Below are 23,131 nucleotides of genomic sequence, written 5' to 3' on the forward strand. Positions count from 1 at the left end.
GGTCACACTAACATTCACCCCACACTCCATCAGCCAATCACAGTTATTTCCAATCACAGCCACATGAGCTCAACTATTATAAAAGCTGCATACTCGGGGAACTACAATACCCACAATGTGTTGTGTGTCTCTCCAGCAGAGAGCTTTATTTCTTTCAGAGAATTACAGAATTACCCTTACAGATTTCTTCTGTTTTTGCTTTATTGTCACACTTACATGTTTCAGATCATCAAACAAATTTTAATATCACACAAAGATAACCTGAGTAAACACAAAAAGCAGTTTTTAAATGATGATTTTATTTATTAAGGGACAAAAGCAATCCAAACCAACCTGGCCCTATGTGAAAAAGTAATTGCCCCCTAAACCTAATAACTGGTTGTGCCACCCTTGGTGGCAACAACTGCAATCAAGCGTTTGCAATAACTGGCGATGAGTCTTTCACATCGCTGTGGGGGAATTGGAGGGTTTTCGAGCATGAATGGCCTGTTTAAGGTCATGCCTCAGCATCTCAATCAGATTTAAGTCCTGACTTTGACTAGGTCACTCCAAAACCTTCATTTTGTTTTTTTTGAGCTATTCAGAGGTGGACTTGCTGGTGTGCTTCGGATCATTGTCCTGCTGCATAACCCAAGTGCGCTTGTCACGAACTGATGGCCGGACATTCTCCTTCAGGATTTTCTGGTAGAGAGCAGAATTCATGGTTCCATCAATTACGGCAAGTTGGAGGCCATTTTTGCCCAGTGTCTTTCTTATTGTTGAATCATGGACACTGACCTTAACTGAGGCAAGTGAGGCCTGCAGTGCTTTAGATGTTGTTCGGGGTTCTTTTGTGACCTCCTGCATGAGACGTTGATGCACTCTTGGAGTCACTTTGGTAGGCCGGTAGTCCTGGGAAGGTTCACCACTCTTCCTTGTTATCTCCATTCATGGATAATGGCTTTCACTGTTGTTCGCTGGAGTCCCAAAGCCTTAGAAATGGCTTTTTAACCCTTTCCATACTGATAGATGTCAATGGCTATGTTTCTTGTCTGTTCTTGAATTGCTTTAGATCGGGGCATGATGTGTTGCATTTTGAGATCTTTCAGCCTACTTCATGTTGTCTATTTAAGTGATTTCTTGATTCTACAGGGCAGTAATCAGGCCTGGGCGTGGCAAGTGAAATTGAACTCAGCTTTCAAACATGTGGTTAATCACAGTTAATTCATGATTTAACAAGGAGGGGGCAATTACTTTTTCACATAGGGCCAGGTTGGTTTGGATAGCTTTTGTCCCTTAATAAATGAAATCATCATTTAAAAACTGCTTTTTGTGTTTACTCAGGTTATCTTTGTGTGATATTAAAATTGGTTTGATGATCTGAAACATGTAAGTGTGACAATAAAGCAAAAACAGAAGAAATCTGTAAGGGGGCAAATACTTTTTCACACCACTGTATACCTCAAAACACACTGACCTTTCACAGACAAAGATGTTGCCAGCAGTGGAAGAAGCAGGTGCTGCTGGCATCCTGTGATAGGTGTTTCTAGGCTATGAGTGTGCGTGTATGCACTACACAAACACACACACACATAAAGCTGCATTTATGTAGATTTCATCACACTGTAAGTGGAACACACGCATACACATTCATCTGCTAATAATTAGCAGTCCTCTGTTTCCAGCCTTAGTAGGTTTCTTTTAATGAAGGATGGTAAAATGTAAGTAAAGCAAAAAATGCTCAAACTGCTCTGCTCTGTGTCGAAGCAGCAGGAACCACATGCTTTCTTTACAATCTACTGCACAAACACACTCTGACCACATACTAACTTATATAGACTCCATTAGCCCTGCTTTAAAGTGCTTTAAAGTGCAGAGGGAAAAGTACATTCAAAGCTAGAAATTATGAAAGAGAGACAGACACCCAGACACAAAGAGACAGACAGAGAGTCTGTCACACACACACACACAAACACACACACACACACACAGTGGGCTAGGTGAGGGTGCTGATTAGAGGAGCTATTGCCAGGTCCGGACAGGTCTGCTGTATATTTAGGCAGATCAGTGAGGATCATGGGATCAAAGAGTAGCATGATTACTACCTGGCCTTCTGATAAAAAACCTCACTATCATTTCCTTGTCAATACACATAGAAATACACACATTTGGAAGTACACAAATATCTGAGCGCGATCATGCACACGAAGACAAACTTACAGTCATGGGTCTCAGCATTAGAACACACACAGTGAGTTGTACCGGTGCACAGTGGACACGCAAAATAAGGCACGAACACAGACATGCATACACACATTCTCTCTAACACACACACAGACAGACATCCACACCGCTCTGTAATCTGGGTAATTTGTACGTTGAAGCTAGTGCAGACAGATCATGCCTCTGGTACATTGAGCCTGTTGTGTCATTGCTTTTGCTTGTTCATCATTTGGTGTAAATTCCCAATAGAGACATACCCCTCCGTGTAAAGTATAGTGGTTATGAATATGTTTGGTGTGAAGAAGACACATTGAAACAACTTGCACTCTTGTCATAATGGCACTTCTTTTGTGCGGAAGATTGGATGAATATGTGTTTATGAATTTTTACGAGGGTACGAAAGTTGAGGCTGCAAGCGCGAACACATGAGCACATCCGCGCACATGCAAGTATGAAACAGCAAAAGTGTGTGCCTTGTAATCACTGCAGCAAAAAAATTACACTGACTCTTTGACCTCTCTGAATCTTGCCTCAAGTTGTCTTACTGGAGTGTAGTTTCCTCTCCTCAGCATATACACATAAACACAGATGGCACAGAACTGTGATAACTGCTCAGCCGGCCCTCCTGCACACCTGTGCACTGATTCTAGCATACAGTACGTCTGGTTTTTAATAAAGAGACCAGTGGTTGTGTGCAGTCAGTTACTGCTGACAGACCCACTGATTTCCAGATAGATAGCGCACACATACACAGCCGAGCCAGCTCCCTTGGTAGATTACATCACAGTTATTTTAACAATGGCTTCCACTCAGTCCTTTTGCTGGCTATGGTAACATACAGGAGTGTGTGTATGTCTGTGAACGAGTTGTTTTATGTTTTTTTCTAGTTGAATCATTAACAATCATTCTCAATATTTCAATGTGATGCTCAGTGTTTCAGTAGGAATTGAAGTTGGCTATAATGTTGCAGTAAATATATACATCAAGATCCCTCAAAGGGTTACATAATTGTGAAATGTAGAAATAAATTCAAAATGTGTTTGTGTTTATATGCAAAAGAAGGACACGGCTCGATGCATCTGCCTCTATGTGTGTGTGTGCATGCTGTGACCAGGCAGTTAAGAGTATTACGATGTGGTGCTCTGCGCTCCACTGACATTGAAGAGTTGTGGGTGAGAGTGGGCTCCTTAACTAAATGAGTTCCTAATGTACCTTCACTTTTGCACTGTCTCTCAGTAACACACAAACAAAAGCAGAGACTCCTGTGTGCACCACGTTGTAGCTGTCCTTACATCACTGCTCTCTTTGTGAATGTCACTCAGCTACATTATGGAACATCTTTATCAGGTTTACCACATGACAATGAGAAGACCGTCTCATTTTTCTTAATTATGGGTCCCAAATTGAACCTGCCACCATTTACCTCCAGATGATCATACAGCTGTGCAACAAATCATAATCATTGTCAAATAGTTTAATAGTTTAATGGCTTTATCCTGAAGACAGCAGGAGTGTAGTATCTGTTACAAGGAGAAGTTGTTTTGTGCCTCTATTGCCTCTACTTTCAAATGCATTTCAGATTAACAGATTTCCATCACTGGTTGACAATACATTTTGTATGCTATTCTTTTATCTATTACCAATTATTTGTGCAGGCAAACACCATAATACAGATGACAAAAATGACTTATTGTCGAGCACTATACATGTATCCCCTAAAACACTACTAAAGACAGAAAGACTGTAAGTCTATACTACAGTATAAGCAAGAGCTACGGGTGTCTCTCAGTGTGCCTTTAACTTTATTACAATTGAACTATTTACAGAACGTTTTCACTTTCTCTCTGAACACTAAAACATGTTAAATCTAGACTGTAACGACAGACCTGGGCCTGCTCCGTCTCCTGCTGTGACTGCATGCAAGGGTAGATGTGTTTAGATGTGCGTGAGTGTGTTGTAAATATTGTGAGTATTGTGAACATGGTGTCTGTTTTGGAGTTGTTAGGTCTCCCACCACTGTTAGACTGCCACTGTCTTTCCTGGACTTTGCAGGAGGAGCATACTGATATACTACAGAAAGAATGATATTAAAAAAAAAAAAGGCAGTAGACCTCAGTCACACAGGGAGAAAGTGTCTAGAGTAAAAAGCCTGCACCACTTTGCACAACTCAAAAAAGACTGAGCTCATTTTACAGCTACAGTGTGATGACATGGTGTGCATTAACAAACAGCTCTCATTTTTGCGCAGAGGATAGGCTGGAGACCACCTCGGTGCTACAAATGATCCAAAATAGAGTCTGCTGGGAAGGATACAGACACATACAAACATTTTGACATGAAAATCTGTCTGTGTCACAGAACAGCAACTTTAAAAGGAGGTGAGGAGCATGTGAGGCATACAAGTCAGCAAGCAAGAAAGAAATGTTTATTGCCCTTTTATCTGCAGTCATGCAGTCAGACATACCAGGACGCTGCTTAGAAGTTTGGGGAAACACTGGCACGAAACACATTATGACTGACATGTCAAAATGTCTGCAGTGTGGCGTGCGTGCAGACACATGTGGGCTTATGTTTCTGTGTATTTGTGCATTAATGCATTTAGTGTTTATCCTGCATGTGTACTCTTTTTGCAAATGTGTCTGTGTGCATGCGCGTGCACGAGCGTTTATTGTGCACTAAGCTACCAAAGTGACATGTCAGGACACTGATGTCAGGAAACCGAGACACTCTGAGACTGACAAACAAACCATGCCAGGAGGAGGATCTAAACAATGTGCCGCAATTGCTTTATTACTCAGTGTTTGCCCTAGGTGTCATGTTACTGAAGTCTTCAACACCATAAAAGCCTTCTCTATGGTTCAGCACTGTGTTTGTGTGTGTTAGCTCTGGCAGAGGCTCCCCTATGACTGGTTATATTGGACATGCTCAAACAAAGCCAAACACACAACAGGAGCCGTAAGCAATTAGGGCCTGCCATAGTGCATAACTCCTCTCTGAACACCCTGTGTTTCCCCCACCAGTCTCCCTCTCCTCCACCACATATTTCACAAATCAGTCTCTGCAACATTTGCATGCTTACTCTGCGTTGGCATCCTGTGTGGCATCAGTGGCAATGATACTGTTTGTGTGTGTGTCATCTTCGGGATTAAATGTTAACCTTGGTGGGCAGAACATTGCTGACTGGCACAGGAATGCCTGTAATGCTAGCAGGCAGCCTAATCTTCTGGATTAATACATATTAGGATGGTTTAGCAGAGAGCCGGGTGGGCCTTGTGTCTCCATTTCATCCTGTCATTGGGGTGAATTTGTCTCTATTCACATCATGACGATACACCTACTTACTCTTCTGTCTGTACTATTGTTTAATGCAATTTAAAACATGCATGTATATGTATGTTTCCCATCATGGTTCTTAACTCACTTCTGCATAGTAGATGATTAAGACATCCTCTCATAGGAGAGTTAGGTCAGTCATAGTGACTGATGGACAACTAGTTTGAATCAGATCCTCTGGAGCCTGGTGATATCTCACTGCCTGTGGTTTGGACAGCAGACACAGTGAAGATCTGTTTCAAATCAATGTAAGAAAAATAGGTAAACTCAATCTGGGTCAACCTCTTCCCCCCCACCCCCCCAAGCCCCTCTCAGTTCACTCTCTTTGTCGCTCCGTCTCTCTCTCTTGCTGTATTGCTGCTGGGTGTCTCTTTGGCCTTTTGTCACTAAACACCTCATAAGAGAGAGAGATCTCTTTCTGCAAAAAGTGAAGGAGGACAGGATGGAGAGATGGAGCAGTGTTGAAGTTGTAGAGAGTGTGTTAGGCTATGTGGCTATGCGTGTGCGTGTGTGTGTGTTGGGGGTATGTCTCTACTAGTTATGTCCTAATAAAGCTAATGATTGCCATCTGGCCAGTGAGCTGATTTCTGAATTCCTGTTTTTTTTTATGTCACCATGTTACCAGCCCATTATTCCAGCCCAGCCCATGTGCCATTTTTTAAAACCAGACTTATTTTAAGCTTAAGACCCAGTTGGAATGAATAAAATGCAGAATAAGCTCAGATGATAGTAATAAAGCCAGAACCTACGTACAGTATGAGTGTGTATACGTGCATACACCAGACACACACAAAGTAATGTTTATATGTGGATTTGCACCTAAATGCACACCGATTTGCGAGTATGTTAGGAGACTGCATACCACGGTATGTTTGTCCTGTGTGTGTAAACCTTTTGTAGTGGCTAGCGTTGCTCTCCTATTACACATACACATGTTCTTTATGGGTTGGCTAATGGAGCTGAGCTCTTCCTGCCTCTGTGATGTGGTTTACTGTTGTTTGATGTACTCAGGAATCCTGCATAGGAGAGCACCCCGAGCTGATCTTATCACATAAAAGCCCTTGCAATGGAAGAGGACACTCAACTCTCTTTTTTAACTTAATAGAGATCTCTGTCCATGCGAGGCTGTGTGTGTGCACGTGTGAGTAAGTGAGCGTGTGTGCATGTGCGCACCATTTCTCTAATTCAATCGAGTGTGTAACCCAAGGCCAAACACACACATTTGATTTTAGTAAATGCTGAACCCGGGGACCTGTGGCTCAAATAGACCAGCAGTATGTCAGATACTGTATGTCAGTGCATGTTATCGTGAGCACGTTTGTGTGTTTTTATGTTTGTGTGTGTGACAGAGGGAGAAGGAGAGTAAGAGACAGAGGAGGAAACAGGAACTTAAGCTTTTTTTTTATTTCTTTTTAGGTTTCACATTGAAATCATGTAATGTGTGACAAATGCACGTATGTTTAAGAATGGGCTAAAGGCATAGTCGGTTCATGTTTTAGATAGGCATGCCTTATATTGTTATTTTTGGAATAAATTTGACTACAGAGAAAACCCACTATTGGGCATGTGAGTGGTATTACAGTTTACCGAAAATTTAAACTTAAAGTAAGTTTGTCTGCTTAATGTTTTAGTTCTTTCAGTCCATGTTTCTCATCCAATGCATCTGTTTGTAAGACCTTAAGGCATGCAATAATATTTAATATTTGTATAGCAAATAAAATGTTCCCATTAAGTCACTGACATAGAGATTTATAGTATTTGCATTCAATTTGATACTGAGCAAAAGTATGCATCTTATGATAATAAGGGGGAAAAAGTTAGAAGAAGTGCTTTTTGATATCATTGCCAAAACGAATTTATGAAAATGAATCCTCGATGGATATCAGAGTAAAACCTATGACTAAAAGAGTAAGCTCTGCTGATTCTTCCATTGTATGCACAGTCTCTGAGCGCTCCAGTCTGACTGAGTTGTGACTCTCAGTAAACGTGCGGTTTTTGTTGGAGAATGCATCAATGGGTGCTACAGGTTAAGCATATGCACAGGCGGAAATGAAAGGACACACACTAGCACAACCTCTCTAACAATAACGTAAACCACAGTCTACCTCCGGATGCCTCACACTTCAGAATAACGGAAATGTATACATATTAAAAATTCGCTGCGGCTTTGGTTACAATAATGTCAGGACATACACATACTGTCTTGTTCAGGCTTTGAGTGTTCTGCGCTGGAATGACACGCTAAAATGACACAACATGTTTCTCAGTTCTCTGATCTTGACTTAAATTACTCCAGACATAAACATGCATACCCTCATATCAAGACATTCATGAATGGCCACATTCTCAATCACGCATACACGCACTGTCTATATTCTGTGTTTCATCTATGGCCTGAAAGTCGTGCTATTGTCTTTGCTCACACTCCCTCCAGCCATTCTTGTCTCTACAGGATTCCTGTGTTGTTTACTTAGTGGTGACCAGTTCTGTCTCTACGCAGTCTGTCCGCCCACATGAAGGCCTTTTCTGCCTTATTGATGCTAGCTTTAAAGATGAAGGACTACACAGATTAAACTGTGGTTGCCATCTTGAATAGATGTGACGCTTGCTCCAAATAAACTTTGGGTTTTACGTTTGTGTATATTTTTTTCTCTTTCCGTCTCTTTTCAGCGGGCTTTGCTTTTTCTTGGACATCAACTCTGATATCGTAAAAATGAGACAGATGTTTTATTGCAGAGTTGTGAAAGTTAACAGTGTCTGTGATGCTTGTGAATGGTAATTTCTTTCTGCAAACAAATGAGACAAGTGTAGTTTTTGTTTTAATGAGATCTGAAACCCTGGTTGTGAGTTGAACTCCAGTGACCCGCACTTTCACTCCTGATTTTATTTTTATTTTCTTCTTATTTTCCTTCCACCCTTTTCCTTTCATTTCCTCTCTCCTCTCATTTCTTTTTCTCTCCTCTGCTTTCCAATACTAAACTTTGGATACCCACCGGCCCCAAGAGAACAGTCATGTTTCCAATATGTCTCCATTTAGCAGAGACCAAATGAACAAGGGCCAAAACAAGAGCAGGAAAAATCATCACATAGCCAGTGGTACAATCTGCTTATCTTTCACTGCTAATAGCTCTCATGCTCTTCACATCATTGCTCCTATGTGCACACATGCACGCACGCACACATACAAATGCAGACAAATTCATGTATGCACATGTTGTTCTTTGCACACACATTCACACATTCATTCATACACACGCTCATCCAAACTTGCTTGGGCTGTTTCCTGCCAATGCCGAGAAGTACATAATGATAATTACAGTTTGGGTCTACATCCCTGAATTAACCAGATCAGACAACACACAATCCAGAAGTGCCAGGGGCTGCTGTGGTGTATGCTGACTGGTGTGCAGTGTTGGAGCAGCCTGGTGCTGGGAAGTGGTCCGTACTACTATTGTTCCCAATTAAAACCTCCTGGGATCCATCTCAGCAAGACTGAGAGACGTGCAGGGCCAATAAAACTCTAGTCCAACCAACAAAGACTCACAAAGACTAAGCCCTTACTGAGGGCGTTAAGTGACAATATGAGGAAAACTAGAGTGACAATGCTTAGAAATAAAACTGCAGACAGAACTCTCGACATTCTGCCATTAAAGCTTTGTTTTTAAACTGATCTCTAAAATGTGAGAAACAAATGAAAATAAAGACATAGACAGATAAAAACAGAGACATACTTGTACCCAGATAAAGACAGACAGACATAGCCAGTGAAGCCACAGAGGAGAAAAACAGGAGTCGGAGCTCAGGTGTGTGTGCCAACCACAGAGGCTTGGAGGTGTTTACAGTGTGTGAATATATGCCAGTAAGCCCCATTGACTCACTTGTGTGGGTATACCAGCATTTCATGTGCCCATAATGGTAAACCATGAGGACATTTCACTAAGCCACTGTTTTAATGGCTGTTTTACAGCGCAGCACATCCAACAACATATTACATACAGCTGCATTTAAAATAACTCTTTCACTGGTGCACACTCTCTTTGGGCTTTAGTTAACCCTTTGTTCTCTATCTCTGCTGCCATCAACATATCTATCTATCTATCTATCTATCTATCTATCTATCTATCTATCTATCTATCTATCTATCTATCTATCTATCTATCTATCTAAATTCAAATCCAAAGTGCCATGTCTATCCATCTACTTTGACAACACCTCCTTCCTTGACCTCCCCTTCCTTCTCCTTGTTCCTTTGGTGACCCTCAGGGCAGGGCCGTCATTTAGGAGGCCGTCACTGGTCACCTCTGGGTCCTGATTCCTGGGCTGCCTCTTTATGACGGCAGGGCCCACCTAATCAATTGCCCACTCATGCACACACTTAAATACCCTCTCTCTGTCTCTCTCTCTCTCTCTCTCACACACACACACACACACACACACACACACACAAAGACTTCCAATCAATTAGTCTTGAGATTTATACAACTGGGTAAACTTGGGGGTGTTAGTTGCCCTGAGGCCAATCAGATTGGGCTTTCCCGAGACTTCTACACCAGCCAAATGACATTAATTAGCTGTGTGTATGTGTGTGCATGGAAGTATGTGTGTTTGCGACTGACACTAATTAGTAGGACTAGTGCACCTACTTCCTCTGGACCATTTCCTGTGATAGTAATTATTAGGTATGTGTGATAAATTCCAGGCCCTCTTCCACCCGTCCAGAGATAGAACAAGAGAAAAAAGAAAAGAGAGGAAGGGAGAGCATTCAATACTCAGAGGAAGTTAAGGCGGTCAGTGTTTAAAGAGTGATGAAGTAAATGTAAGAAGAAACAATGAGAGGATGATTTTACTCCGGTGGGGCAAACTGTGACTCAGTCTGAAGGGGAGAGCAGTTTTCACATGCAATATCTTCTCATTGCCTCATTGACGTTGCCTCTCCATCTTCTTCTCTAGTTGTCGATCACTCCATTCTTTTTGTTTTTGTGTGTCACATTCGCTCTATTTTTTCTATGTCATTCTTCAGTTAAAGACAAGAAGTGCTTTCTGTCTCTGGAAAGAATCTTCCATCTCTGTCTATCAACTTAACTAAACACATACATACATGTGCTATCTTCTCTATTCAACCAATGTCCTTTGAGCCTTAACGTATCTTTCAGTTCAACATCAACTTCATAAGACAGCTCTAGCCTTCCAGTCACTCAAACATGGACTTTATGAGACAATGCCACTTCACTTGGCCACTCTAAGACTCACAAATCCTCTCTACTATGACAGCAGCTCTGCAGTTACCATACTGTAGACAAAAAGTGTGTATGTGTACATCTGTGTGCCACTTTTATAAAACTTGAGCCAACGTTTACCGTACATACTGTGCAGGACACAAAACTCCCAGTTCATATTTACTGGGTGGGCCAATGCTTGCCAAAAATACTATGTGGATATAAGCACCAATAAAATATTAATAAGTAGTGATAAAACCATAATTGGCGAGAACAGTCAAACCCTGGGAGGAGTGAGCTCTAGACATGACGAGTACTATCCAAGGGATTGACATGGTCTGGGGAAAATGGGTCAGAAAAATTACATTTAAGGCACTTAACCTCCAGTTGCATTAGTTGAACAGTGCAATATGCAATTCAAAAACTGACTGCATGAAGCAGACTTCCCACATGTACCTCTGGATCATTCTCTGTACCCTTAAAGCTTACCGTATGGGACCCAGGTAGAAGTCTGTGATTACCTTACAGTACTGAACAAGGACTTAGAAACAGGGATTTCCATGTGATGAAGCCCTCCATTGACAAAACCTCAAAGGAGGAGGAGGAGGAGGAGGAGAAGGGTGGAGCATGCCTCGGCACTGACATAATAACACACCTACAGGCCCGACAGCCGACACACATGTCGAAGGTAAACACGCATGTCAGAGGGCACGGGAGCACAGACAGACATGATGAATGGCCCAAAGTTCCCACGAGGCGACACACATACAAACCTGCTCGCAGAGAGAGGAAGGTGATGTGTGGTCAGCCCCTCCTCATCACTGCAATACAGAGAATCCCATTCACACACGGCACCAGCCTCCGTGTCTCATCATTACTTATCACAACAATGGCACTGTAACACCATACTTGTCTGCGTGTGGCTGTGTGAATGTGCATACATGTGTGTGCATCTGCTGCACCTTTCTATGTGCTTGTACAAGACTTTGCCGATTTTTGCCAGTATTTGTGAACATGGTTTCAAAATCATGCAACTGAACACAATGCTGCTTGGTTAAATATACGAATGTGCAAAAATATACTTTTCTGATGAAAATGAGTGCGTGTGAGTTCACATGCTGTACGCGTATATAGGGTGTATGTGAGGGTGCGTATGTGTCCAGGCCCCTCGGAGAGATCAGTGAGCGGGGACATGACCTTGCCAGTACAGCTGGTCTCTCTGTGTGTTTCCTCAGGGTAACCATGGCAATGGCACTGTGCAGACAGGATGTCTACATTGGGGATTTGAAAGTCATAACGTCGCTACTGCTCTAAGCTTCATTATGCCAGGGATTACTGTAACTAGCCAACATACGGATACATGAGCCCACTTCGTGGACAGAATTGAATTTCAGGGTTACAGGTTATGGGTTATTATATTTCCATCATGTAGAATAGATAATATGCCTTTGCATGAGCTTGCTCAATTAATTACGTAATTAAAAGGAGAGAGCACTAGATAGAGTTGATATTTTGTTTAATTGTGCTTTGCAGAATTGCACAAAAGGTATATTTCTATCCAAATATTCCAGACATTTTGAGCACATGACTGAAATTCTGGCAAAATAAAATGATCAGTGAACATGAATAGTCAAGGCCTAAAAAGAATGTATAATTGAGAGAGCTCAGGTTATTATGTTACACTGAGGAATTAGTCTTTGTCATATTGGTTAGGGTGTTTAGGTAAAACGTCATTGTGTACTCAAAAGTTTGCACATCTTTCTCATTTCTCCAACTCAGCCTAGCATAAACGCTGTTCTTGCCAAAGAACATGTGAACGAACAGGTGGATGAGAATGTTCTTCATTGTTAGATATGGTGCAAGTGTTTGCTGATACATGTTGTGTTTAGTTGTTCTACCCTCATCCATTTTTCTCCCTCTCTTTAGCTTTTTCCTGCTAACCAGACTCCACTTCCTCCCACCCTCAACGTTCTACTCAATCTTTTCCCTGTTCTTTCTTCCACCACTTCCTCCATCATTCTCCTCCTCCCTTCCTCCATCCATCACCCCCTCCATCAATCACTCCCTCACTCTATCATCTTTTTTTCCATCAGTTACATTTCCTCCCTAACTCTCTGCTATAACTTCTCTCTTTTCTTCTACTGTATTGCGGTGACGCTCTACTAATGTTTGCATGATTTTCCCCTCCATCTCTCAAATAGTCAACTCTCTCCTTCTCAACCTCTAAAAATTTCCACTTTGTCAACTCTGCATCTCTTTATGTGCCTGGCTCAAAGCTGCCGCTACCTTTTCATTGCTCTATCATCATTTTCCATCACTAAAATGTAAACAGAGATAATATCAGCTACATTCCCAGTGTCTACGGGAGGATCAGGTTCAGTAAGCCATTGCAATGTTGTGGCATGTAGTATTATCCCATTCAGACTATGGAAACATCTCAATGACTAGCTGTTCAAAATGTCCAAACACATAATTTCTCTATTGTGCACCTACACCCTGTGACCCTAGACTCATTTAATGACTAGCTCCTCTGGAGGCCATCTGTGTGTGTGTGTGTGTCTGTGAGTACTGTACAGTATGGTGGAAACTCAATCTAGTGTGGGGTGATAGAGCAGACCTGCACCACTCCTTATACATCAAGCATTCAGGTCTATATCTGAAAAAGGCAAATATGAAAATGCTCTCTCTCTCTGACACACACAGACATACACACACACACACACACACACACACACACACACACACACACAATACAAGCTAGGAAACCCAGCATGCAATGAGAGGATATTGAAAATGATTTTTTCCCCTCTTGTCTCTTTCATTAACAGTGTTGAAAAGCCAAGAGTCTGCTCTCTCTCTCTCTCCCTCTGGCTTATATGCTTATGCACACACACACACACACATTCAAAAACACACACACAGAGAGCTCCCCAGTTCACTGGGGAACGTGCCTCACATGGTTTGCTTCAGCTGGTCTTCTTGACAAATGCCACATTACAGCGGAGAGAAGGAGAAACTTGGCATGCAATCAAACTTCTCTCATGATTTCTAAGATTTGAAATACTTCAGTTTGTGTAGCCCCTCCATTCCAGCCTCCCTTCCCTTTCATTCTCTCTTTCTGTCTCATTTTTTTTGCTTTCACTCTAACTCCCTCTCTCTCTCTCTCTCTCTCTCGTTACCTCTCTTTCTCTGCCTTATCTTTCCTGTTTAGTTTTCCCTGTGCTAACTTGGACCAGAGCTATGCTGTGGGAATATGGCCCCTTTTAAAGCAGAAAGCCAAAGTTTGTGTAAGTACGTGCATGTCTGCAGACGTGAGTGATTATATGTGAGTTCCACTGAGGTTGTGTGTACATTTTGCTTGCGTATCTTTGCGGCTTGTTCAGATGTAAGTCAGTCTCACGAAGCTTCGCCCCTCGCAATTCAACAGTCCTTTAATCCTCATCATCAGTGACCCCAAACCCCTGCCTCCGACCTTTTCATACACAGACACACACAGAATCCAATGCTCTAGAGACCACACACACTCTCATGCCCCCCTGTGCCCCCTCCATTAGCTCTTACCAGTGTAGACTTGCATTCAGCCAAAGTCTCAAACGCAACAGCAAAGAATCTCATCTACTTTGTTGCTGTTTATGTCAACCAACCATCACACCAACTTTCTTTTTCAAAGATCTTTCTAATGGTAATATAATAATGATTTAAGTCCAGTGCCAGTGAAGTACAAAAGTATCATTCACTTTCCAGGTACGGGAGCATTTTTCTAATTTCACATACATACCTAGAAGCACAGATTGTGTCTGTATCATGTAACACATTTCCTCTGCTAAACATCCCTGGTAATGTTTGGATGGTGGAAATTGGAACAGACAGGAAGATGGTTTGTATCACAAGTGCATGTGTGTGTGTGTGTGTGTGTGTGTTATATGGGCAAAGGCACTCTTTTTCTATGTCTCCAGCAAACGGTACACATACACATACTATAGACAGAAACAGACACACATTCTTTTAGAGTTAGTGTGATCAGAGGGGCTTGTGAGGCGCAATGGATTTTTCAAAGTTGTGTTTTCAATACATATGTGCCAGCCTTCCCTTTTGTACTGTACTGAGTGCCTGACATTAAAGGCATTTCTTTGCGGCACATGACAACCAGATATGTGGCTCCATGCTCCCTCAATCAGAGCACACAAAGCAAACACACATGTAGCCACTCCACTGACAGATCACTGAACTCACTCACACACTCATACATACCCACTGACACACACTCACACATGGAAATGCAGCCAGTCCTGCACACTTCTTTTTTTGGTTGCCTCCTTTTCTAACTCTCTGTCACACAGAGATATACAAATGAAAAAAACAGTTGCACAGACATTTTTCTGACCTGCTGTCTAAGGCTGACCACCTGTCCTCAATAAATGTAACCTTTCACAAGGCAGCTACAGACAACGGCTGATCCTGCTTCAAAACACACCTTAGCGCTGATGGCTATATAAAACCCATGCACAAATGCACATGTGAACAGGTGAGCAGATAAATGTGCCTAATGCAGTATTAAACACAGGTTTTTGGTGGAGTAACGAAGCTGCTGTGTTGAGTAATGAAAATGTGCCTCATGAGGCAGTGAGCAAATCATGCCAATGTTAATAAAAGCTCCTTGATCTATATTTTTATGGGCTGAGTGTGCAGTTACTACCACAAATACTGTTTTTTTTTTTTTTACACAAGTCAAAAGAAACTTCTGCACTGCATTATGAATTAGCTTTCTAAATGCAAATACAGTGTATTAATTCATATTAACGTAATAGCTATTAAAGTCTTTCCTTTACTGATTAGTAAAATGCATAGCCAGGAATGTACAGTGTATAACATATGGTTACAGACAGACAGACAGACAGACAGACAGATAGACAGATAGATAGGTGGCTGAGTTTGAGACTAACTTCATCTCCAAAATCTCCTCCAGCTGTTTGCGTCTCTCCTGGCGAAGACTATTAAGGTGTCCATCTCTCTCATGCAGGGACTGCTGAGTGGAGGACAGATGCAGCTTGGTGGCGTCCAGCTCCTGGCGTGTCTTCTCTAGAGCTCCCATCAGCTCCTCCAACTATTCAAGGGAAGACATACGTACACAGGTTTAAACAGCATCAACACATACCAGGATACTCATCCACATGGCTCTTTTTTCTCAAATGTATGACGTGTTCATTAAATCGTATAACAAGTTACATAAAAAGGATCTCATATACACTTAAGCATGCACAGTCGCACACATAGTAAGGACATGGTAAGGTGACCAGATACACATTTATGTACACTTTGATTTGCCTACATGCATGTATGTGTGCATTTCACAGGGCGAGTATGTTGGAATGCTACAATGAGGTGAAATGACTAATGCCTAAACGGGAAAACAAATGGCAGGTTGACATCTAGCAGGTGAAATTACTGGGGTTCAAAGGTTAGTTGAATGATACGTCCGCTGACCCTTGCACTGAAAACAAGGGTTCCCTCTTCTCTTCCTCCTTTCTCCACTTATTTTATTTCACTCTCAAGTGTGGCTCTATTTTAAAGCAGGTGAGAATAATGCTCAACCTATCAACTACATCTCCTCCCTCTGCACACACATGCCCTCCAGCCATGCAGGCCTATGTGTCCAACCTGAGTGTCTGACAGACAGGATGTGACCTCAGGGCGTCATTATCCTTAGACAGGAAGTATGTAATTGTCTAACAACAAGTACTTTACAATAGGATGCAGTACTGGGCAGGCTTGTTCAAATGATGCAAATGGAAGCCTGCGAGAATATGAATTTATCTTTGCACAGTTCTGATGATTTGCACATTTATGATATAAGATCAAACAATAAATTCTGAAGTGTTGGATTTCAAATGGAAGAACAAAAAGGGAAAGAAAAAGAAGGCAAAGCAAAAAAAAAAAAAGTATTTGAGAATTAGGGGAAAGCACTCCATGGGGTAGGACATGAAAAAAGGAATGGGCCTCTTTTATGAAGGGGCCAAATCGTTCACACATTTTCAGGACACTCTCCATCTCCGCTGGTTTACTAGGTGTGTTTCACAGATGTCAGATAATGTGCTCACTGACTGTTCATGAATATCACATATGGAGTGAGAGAAGAAAGAGTGAATGCAAAGCGAGCGGGGAATACAGAAATTCAAAATGGTGGGAAAGTGACAACTTTCAGTCATAACTTCCAGGAAATGTAACAAAGCATTGCTTTAAATAAAATACACCCCATATCCCTGCCAACAACAACTGATCTCAACAATCATCAACAAGACATCCAACTGTCCACAATCACGCCATGTTTAAAGTCTGATCTATTATTTCATGTTCAAAAGAATCCAAAGCTAGTCTTTTCATCTTGAAAGCCAAGGGTCAGACACACACAACTCCATTTACACCCACCACATGTCGATCAATCCTCATGCGCAACTGCCTACCTCCCAGTTCCCCATTAGTCCACCACCCAGGCTAGCCCTCACTTCACAATCACATCATTAATAAGGAATACAATGCATTTTAGTGAAATTAGGGACCTAATCAGCTTAGTGGTGAGCCTGTGCGTGCTAATTTAGCTCAACTTCAAGGCAAAGCCCCCCAGCCAGGCTGAGGCTCACTAAGACTCGCCCAAAGCCCCTTTAGTTGCTAAGCTGATTGGGGGCTCAGAGGTAAGGGCCAAATCCCTCTTGTCCATTTGCATCGGTGTTGCTGGTTCAAAGGCCTAGTTCAAACGCCACAGAGGGGGAGAGAGGGAGAGAGACAGGAACAGAAATGGAGAGAAAGGGAGAGAGAGTGTGGAGATAATTAGCTGAGACAACTTAAGAAGGCAGATGGGGAAGAACAAGGCTTGGTACAATGGATAGACAGCAGAAATGATGGTAGGAGAAAGACAAGAGACAGAGAGAGGCAGAGACCGAGTGAGATACTTAGAGAGCAGGGGTGTGAAGAAAAGTGACCCAGGGCATTACCCATGCTCCATTTCAGCAGGTCAGGCTGATGGAAGACTTTCAGCGCATTACACATCATGAGACTGATTACTCTGGGACAGAGGGGAGAAGAAAGAGGAAAATCAAGGAAAGAGTGAGGGGGCGAGGGGGATGTGAGAATGTGAGTCTGGCAGGGCGCTCTGAAACGGTGCCAGGGTCAGGTGGTGTTTCAGAAGGACCTGTACCTCTCTCTTCCCCAACATCCCTCCCCACACACACTCTTTTTCTCCGCAGTTTTAGGCAAAAGTGACAGTTGACTGACGACTGCGTAACTGCATGTTAATGGCATGTCGACCCGCTGCCTCCTTATGTGGTGACGTCAAACTGGCTCAGTGTGTTGACAGCACCTGGCAGCATGCATCTATGATTGAACAGCTTGAGTGCCTCGCCAAATAGGTATCTTTCCTTGTGTCGATATTGCAAATGCAACTCTATTCTGGCTCAATGCATATCCAGTGCAGTCGCAAGTACGATTGTGTGCTGGCTCATTATGTTCTCTATGTGTAGGGTCTGGATTGACTTGAAACGAAAGCAGGCTGACTATGGCTTTTGGGGTCAATGAGTGTTAACGTGTCAAGTTAGGAAAGGATTTCCCTGATGCATTGGCTACACACGGGTAAACTTAGGTCAAAGCTGAATCATCCACTTCTATGCGTGCAAGAGGTCCCACAGACATAAATATACTTTTCTTTCAGTCTTCACAGTGGATCAGAATATTGTTTCATAAACACAGTATCCATGCTGACTGCAAGTCAAGCGTGTAAAGAACAGAAATTGCAACAAAGAGGAAAAAACAAGCCACAGTTAGCATTGGCTCTCGCTGAATTTTCTAAACTGAGTTTGACCTCTCCTTACTCTCCCGCTCCATCCACCAACTCCCCACTTCATCTTCAAGTTCTCTTCTATCAACTTCTGTCTTTGAATGTGTGTGTGTGTTCGAGCGGGAGCATATGCATGTGTTTGAGGCAATACAGCCACCATTCTGCCTCGAAATGTTAATTCTTGTTTTAACCGCAGATTGCTCTCGTATTACTTGTGGCACTCATCAGTAATGCAAGGTCATTCTCATTCAAATGCACGCTCACACCGGGAGGAAACACACTCCCTTGCCTTGTTTCTCTTTCCCACCACAGACACACCTACACTCACACACACACATACAAATGCACACACATACACATTTTTGGACCCACTTAAAGATGTAGACTGACCAGCTGCCAGGCGGAAAGGCAGATAGATAGCAGGATATACAGAGTAAAACTGCAGCCTGCACTCCATCAAGACTGTGAGCCCAACGTCTACAGATTTCTTAATGAATTCTGATTGCATGCACATAAATTTGTGATATGTTAAACATATGCTCACATTTTCGAGCAAACTTAACGAGAGACAGACAACAGGAAAAGGAGGACGCTGAAAGTTTTTATTTCTGTTTTGAATTTCAGTCTAGAGGGATAAAATAAACAACAGCATGTTAGAGAACAAAAACTGAATTAAGAAGAAAAGAAACAGAGAAGAGGCAAAAGGCAGCTATGCATTTTGTTTGTAAGTTATGAGCTACATATTAAAGTGATAAGGGATCACTCTTTAACCAGGGCCTTTTTGCAGGTACACTCTAAGCCACATGGGGGTGCAGTTACGTTCTTCACATTTCCCTTCTTCGTCCTAGGTGAGCTGATACCTGTCCTTTTAAAGGTAGGCCAGGCTTCCAATGTAGGGATACACGTGACAATATGTGTGTGTCTGAGTGTGTGTATATGTGTATGCTGTTCTCAAATCATCCATCAGCGTGTGACACGTCAAGTAAACCTGTCTCTGGGCCTGAATACGGGCAGTCTCTTCTTGCGCCCAGAGAGCCTCCCTATGTGAGGAGGTGTTCATGCTCTCCCTCAGTGCCATCTCCAACTCCCTGATCCGCTCCGCCGTCTCCCGCATGGCATCCTGGGAAGCTGAGAGAGGAAGCTGTGGGGTGAAAGGAGTTCAGAGGAGGAGGGCGAGGAGGGGGGTTGGAAGCAAAGTAGCAAAAGCCAGGGAAAGAGTGTTTTTCTTTAAGTACACTTTGTTTTAAAAACTAATCAAGTGTTTTTGCACTGGAATATTACTTTATTGGCTGAGGAAAATTTGAGGAAATGTGTATTTGTTGGTTGTGAAAAATCCATGTAAAATAAAAACAAAGTCTTATGGACATCAAAAGCTGTGGTAAGAGAAGAAAAGCCCTTCTCTTAGAGAAAGGAGACACAGCCAAGACAGAAGAGAGTGGTAAGTGATGGAGAAAGACAGTGTGTAATTGCTATGACCTTTGCCGACATCCATATGTGCATGTGCGAGCGTGGGTGTGCGGAATAGACTGTGCGCGTTTACATGCACAGTTTGTGTGTGGCCTCTCTGACACCTATGGTGAGAGGGGGAAAAGGATCCCTCTCCACACTGGGTGATGGAACTGTGAAAGAAAACACTGGACAGAAATAATAAACCCCCCGATTCTCTCTCTCTCTCTCATCGCTTTTATACTTTCTCTCGTGCTCCTCAAAAGTTGACACGTCTTCAAGTTCACACATTCACACTTTTCTGGGAGCAGCACAGAGGGCTTGGAGTCACACGGATGAGGAGGCAAAACAGAACAAAGAGTTCAATAACACACAAACTAGGGATGTGTCAATTGGATATTCAGTGACAAAATCCCCACTAGAACTATTGACCATAAGAGCAGTTGCTCTACATGCTTCAATGTTTCACTGAGCCTCACTACAAGCTTTTAAACTGACATTTTATCGTAGATATATTGTAAAAGCAAGTTAGTGTAAATCAGATTGCTTGGAAATAATTTCAGCTTTGCCGGTATATAGCTGATATATGGAGTGCAACGTGAGTGTGCATGTGTGTGATGATATTACTAAGTCTGACAGCACTCTGAATAGAGGGAGCTCCAGGCTAAACAGTGCCATGGTTCACACATGGTGAATCTATTGTGATGGCAAAAAAGGATAAGCTAAATGTATGGAAAACTTATAAAGGAGTCACGTGAAAGTCATTTTACAAGACACTGCCAGAAACATGCAAAATGCATACGAATAGCTTATTAACTTCCCCTTAATATTAAAAGAGGAAAAAATTAGTTTTCACTTTGTACTGTATCATACATAGACACTATATCAGGCCCGCTCACAAGATGTATTGTCAAATTCAATAGTAAAGTTTAAATAAGTGGGCTCCTTCAAAAACACTATTTATGACTAGGAAACGCTAATTAACTGACTAATACTGACTGAAACAAGAGCAATGGGATTATCCCCGAGTGTGGTGAAAATAGTGCCAAGCCAGCCAAATCACAAGCGGATACTTGTGGCTCGTCACGTCAGCACGACACAGCTGGAGGTGAGCGACAAACACCCGCACACACACGTACAGAGGCAGGCTGTGTGCGTCAGCAGTCCAAAGCTGTAATTGGATGTGACAGACGGGCAGTAACTCGATGCACCAGAATCAACAAGTACTGGTCTGACCCCGCCCAACAGGCAGAAACACACACGCACGCACACACACACTCATATACATACCCCACTGAGATGGGGCTGCCACCGCTGGACCCCCGAGTGAAATCTGACCAGAGAGCTGTGTCTGCCTGTGTGTGTGTGCGCACATAGGCGGTATATGTGTCTGTCTGTCTGTCTGTGTCAGTGCATATCTGTGTGTTATGTGAGTTTTATTAGTAACAAGAGAATAATGCAGGCTTTCAAGAATACAAAGAATGGAAAAAGGGCAAGAGAGACAGAGAGATACAGAGAGTGGGGATAAATGGAAAGATAATTGCCTCTGCAGCACCAATCATCACCTAATGCCCTTGGGAAGGATCATTATGGAGTCTGGCCCTTTCTGGTTTGATGGAGGGATTATAATCACTAAAATAAACGAGCAGAGAGTGAGAGAATGCACATTTCCAGCAGCTGTGTACCTATGATTCTCAGCTTCACACAGACGAACACACACACACACACACAAGACACAAGACACACAAGACACACAAACCACTTACCCACATTGCCTGATCCAGACAGACACAAACATCTGTCTCTGTTAAAAAGTCAAGTGTGCAGCACCAACCTCTATATGTGCTATTTCATGATTTAAAAAAATGTGAAGTATGTGTGCACGGCCAGAATTTTCATATACAGTTACAGCAAAGTGTACAGACTGTGGGAACGAGCTTGAAGTGAATGAAAATCTATCCTCTTTGACTGTCCTTACATTTAGAAAAAGAGATTCTACAATCATTGTGTCTCTAAATCGAGGGGGGGGGGGGGGTACTGAGTGTCACTGATACCTCTCTGCTGCAGATAAAAGAGAAATAAAAAGCCTGTGTGAAGGCTTGAAGTGAACATTTCCGATGTGTGTTTTCTCTGTGTTTGTGAAGTGCAGCGTGGCGCGATGGAGACGATGGAGCGGAGAGATGCTATCACACCATCCCACATAAACTCCCCTGGATGGATGGGGAGAGGGGGCAATGAGGGAAGACCCTGTTTGTTTGTGTTTACCCTCGGAGCGTGCTGTGTTCCTGATGGAATCAGAGATAAACTGAGAGAGAGAGCAAGCAAGGGAAAGAGAGCAAGATAAAGGCCACGGTGCAACCTGACTGCTGAGAAAACAATATGCAGAATACATACTGTATTTACAACCTATGAACATCATAGATTGTGATCTGGAACATGTGGTGGTATGTAGTCTTACTTTTATATGTTCTTCGTGTACTATTGCTATTCCTTTAAATATATTGCTGCTGTATTCTTTTATACTATAATTCATTGTACAGTATTATATAATATATAGACCCTCAGGGTGTTTTTCTTTGGATCTTGCTTATTTAATGCTAAAGTTCTGATGGATTTGCAATTACGTAGTTCATTTACGCAAAGATGCACGTTCACGTTTATTTTTCGCGACACTAGCAGCACTGTGAGGCTGCTTTTAGGCATGGCTGTGCTTTAAGATAAATGCTAATGTCAGCATGTTAAAATGTTCACCATCACAATGTTGACATGCTGATGTTTAGCAGGCATAATGTTCACCATCTTAGTGTACCATGTTAACATATTAAGATTTGCTAAATAGCATTAAAACAAAAGCTGAAGCTGATGAGAACGTTTTTCAGGTATTTGGCTAAAAAAAACAAGGCTTGGATAAATTGAAATTCTGATCTGATGGTGGCGCTAAGTGAAAAGTCAAGGGAGTCAGTAGTTTTCAAGATGAACTAAAGCGCTGGGCCGACCAACAGATAGACACTGCCATAGGACGAGGCTGCTAATATAGCTTAGCATTTTCAAACACTGATATCAGTACGGACAAGGTTTTGATTTAGATGAATGACATTAAACTTGA

The 23,131-nt window shown here is 42.3% G+C and overlaps 1 protein-coding gene across 1 annotated transcript in view; it reads right to left on the minus strand.

The window, feature by feature from the left end:
• Nucleotides 1–23,131, minus strand: part of LOC139209268 (ERC protein 2-like) — a 146,754-nt gene that overhangs the window by 52,878 nt on the left and 70,745 nt on the right. The window contains exons 14-15 of the mRNA XM_070838916.1: nt 19,568–19,720; nt 15,695–15,855 (exon numbers count right to left, since the gene is read on the minus strand). Coding sequence (XP_070695017.1) covers nt 15,695–15,855; nt 19,568–19,720 — 314 coding nt within the window. The remainder of the gene's footprint in view (nt 1–15,694; nt 15,856–19,567; nt 19,721–23,131) is intronic.

The sequence above is a fragment of the Pempheris klunzingeri genome, chromosome 11, assembly GCF_042242105.1.
Source record: "Pempheris klunzingeri isolate RE-2024b chromosome 11, fPemKlu1.hap1, whole genome shotgun sequence".
Lineage (NCBI taxonomy): Eukaryota > Metazoa > Chordata > Actinopteri > Acropomatiformes > Pempheridae > Pempheris > Pempheris klunzingeri.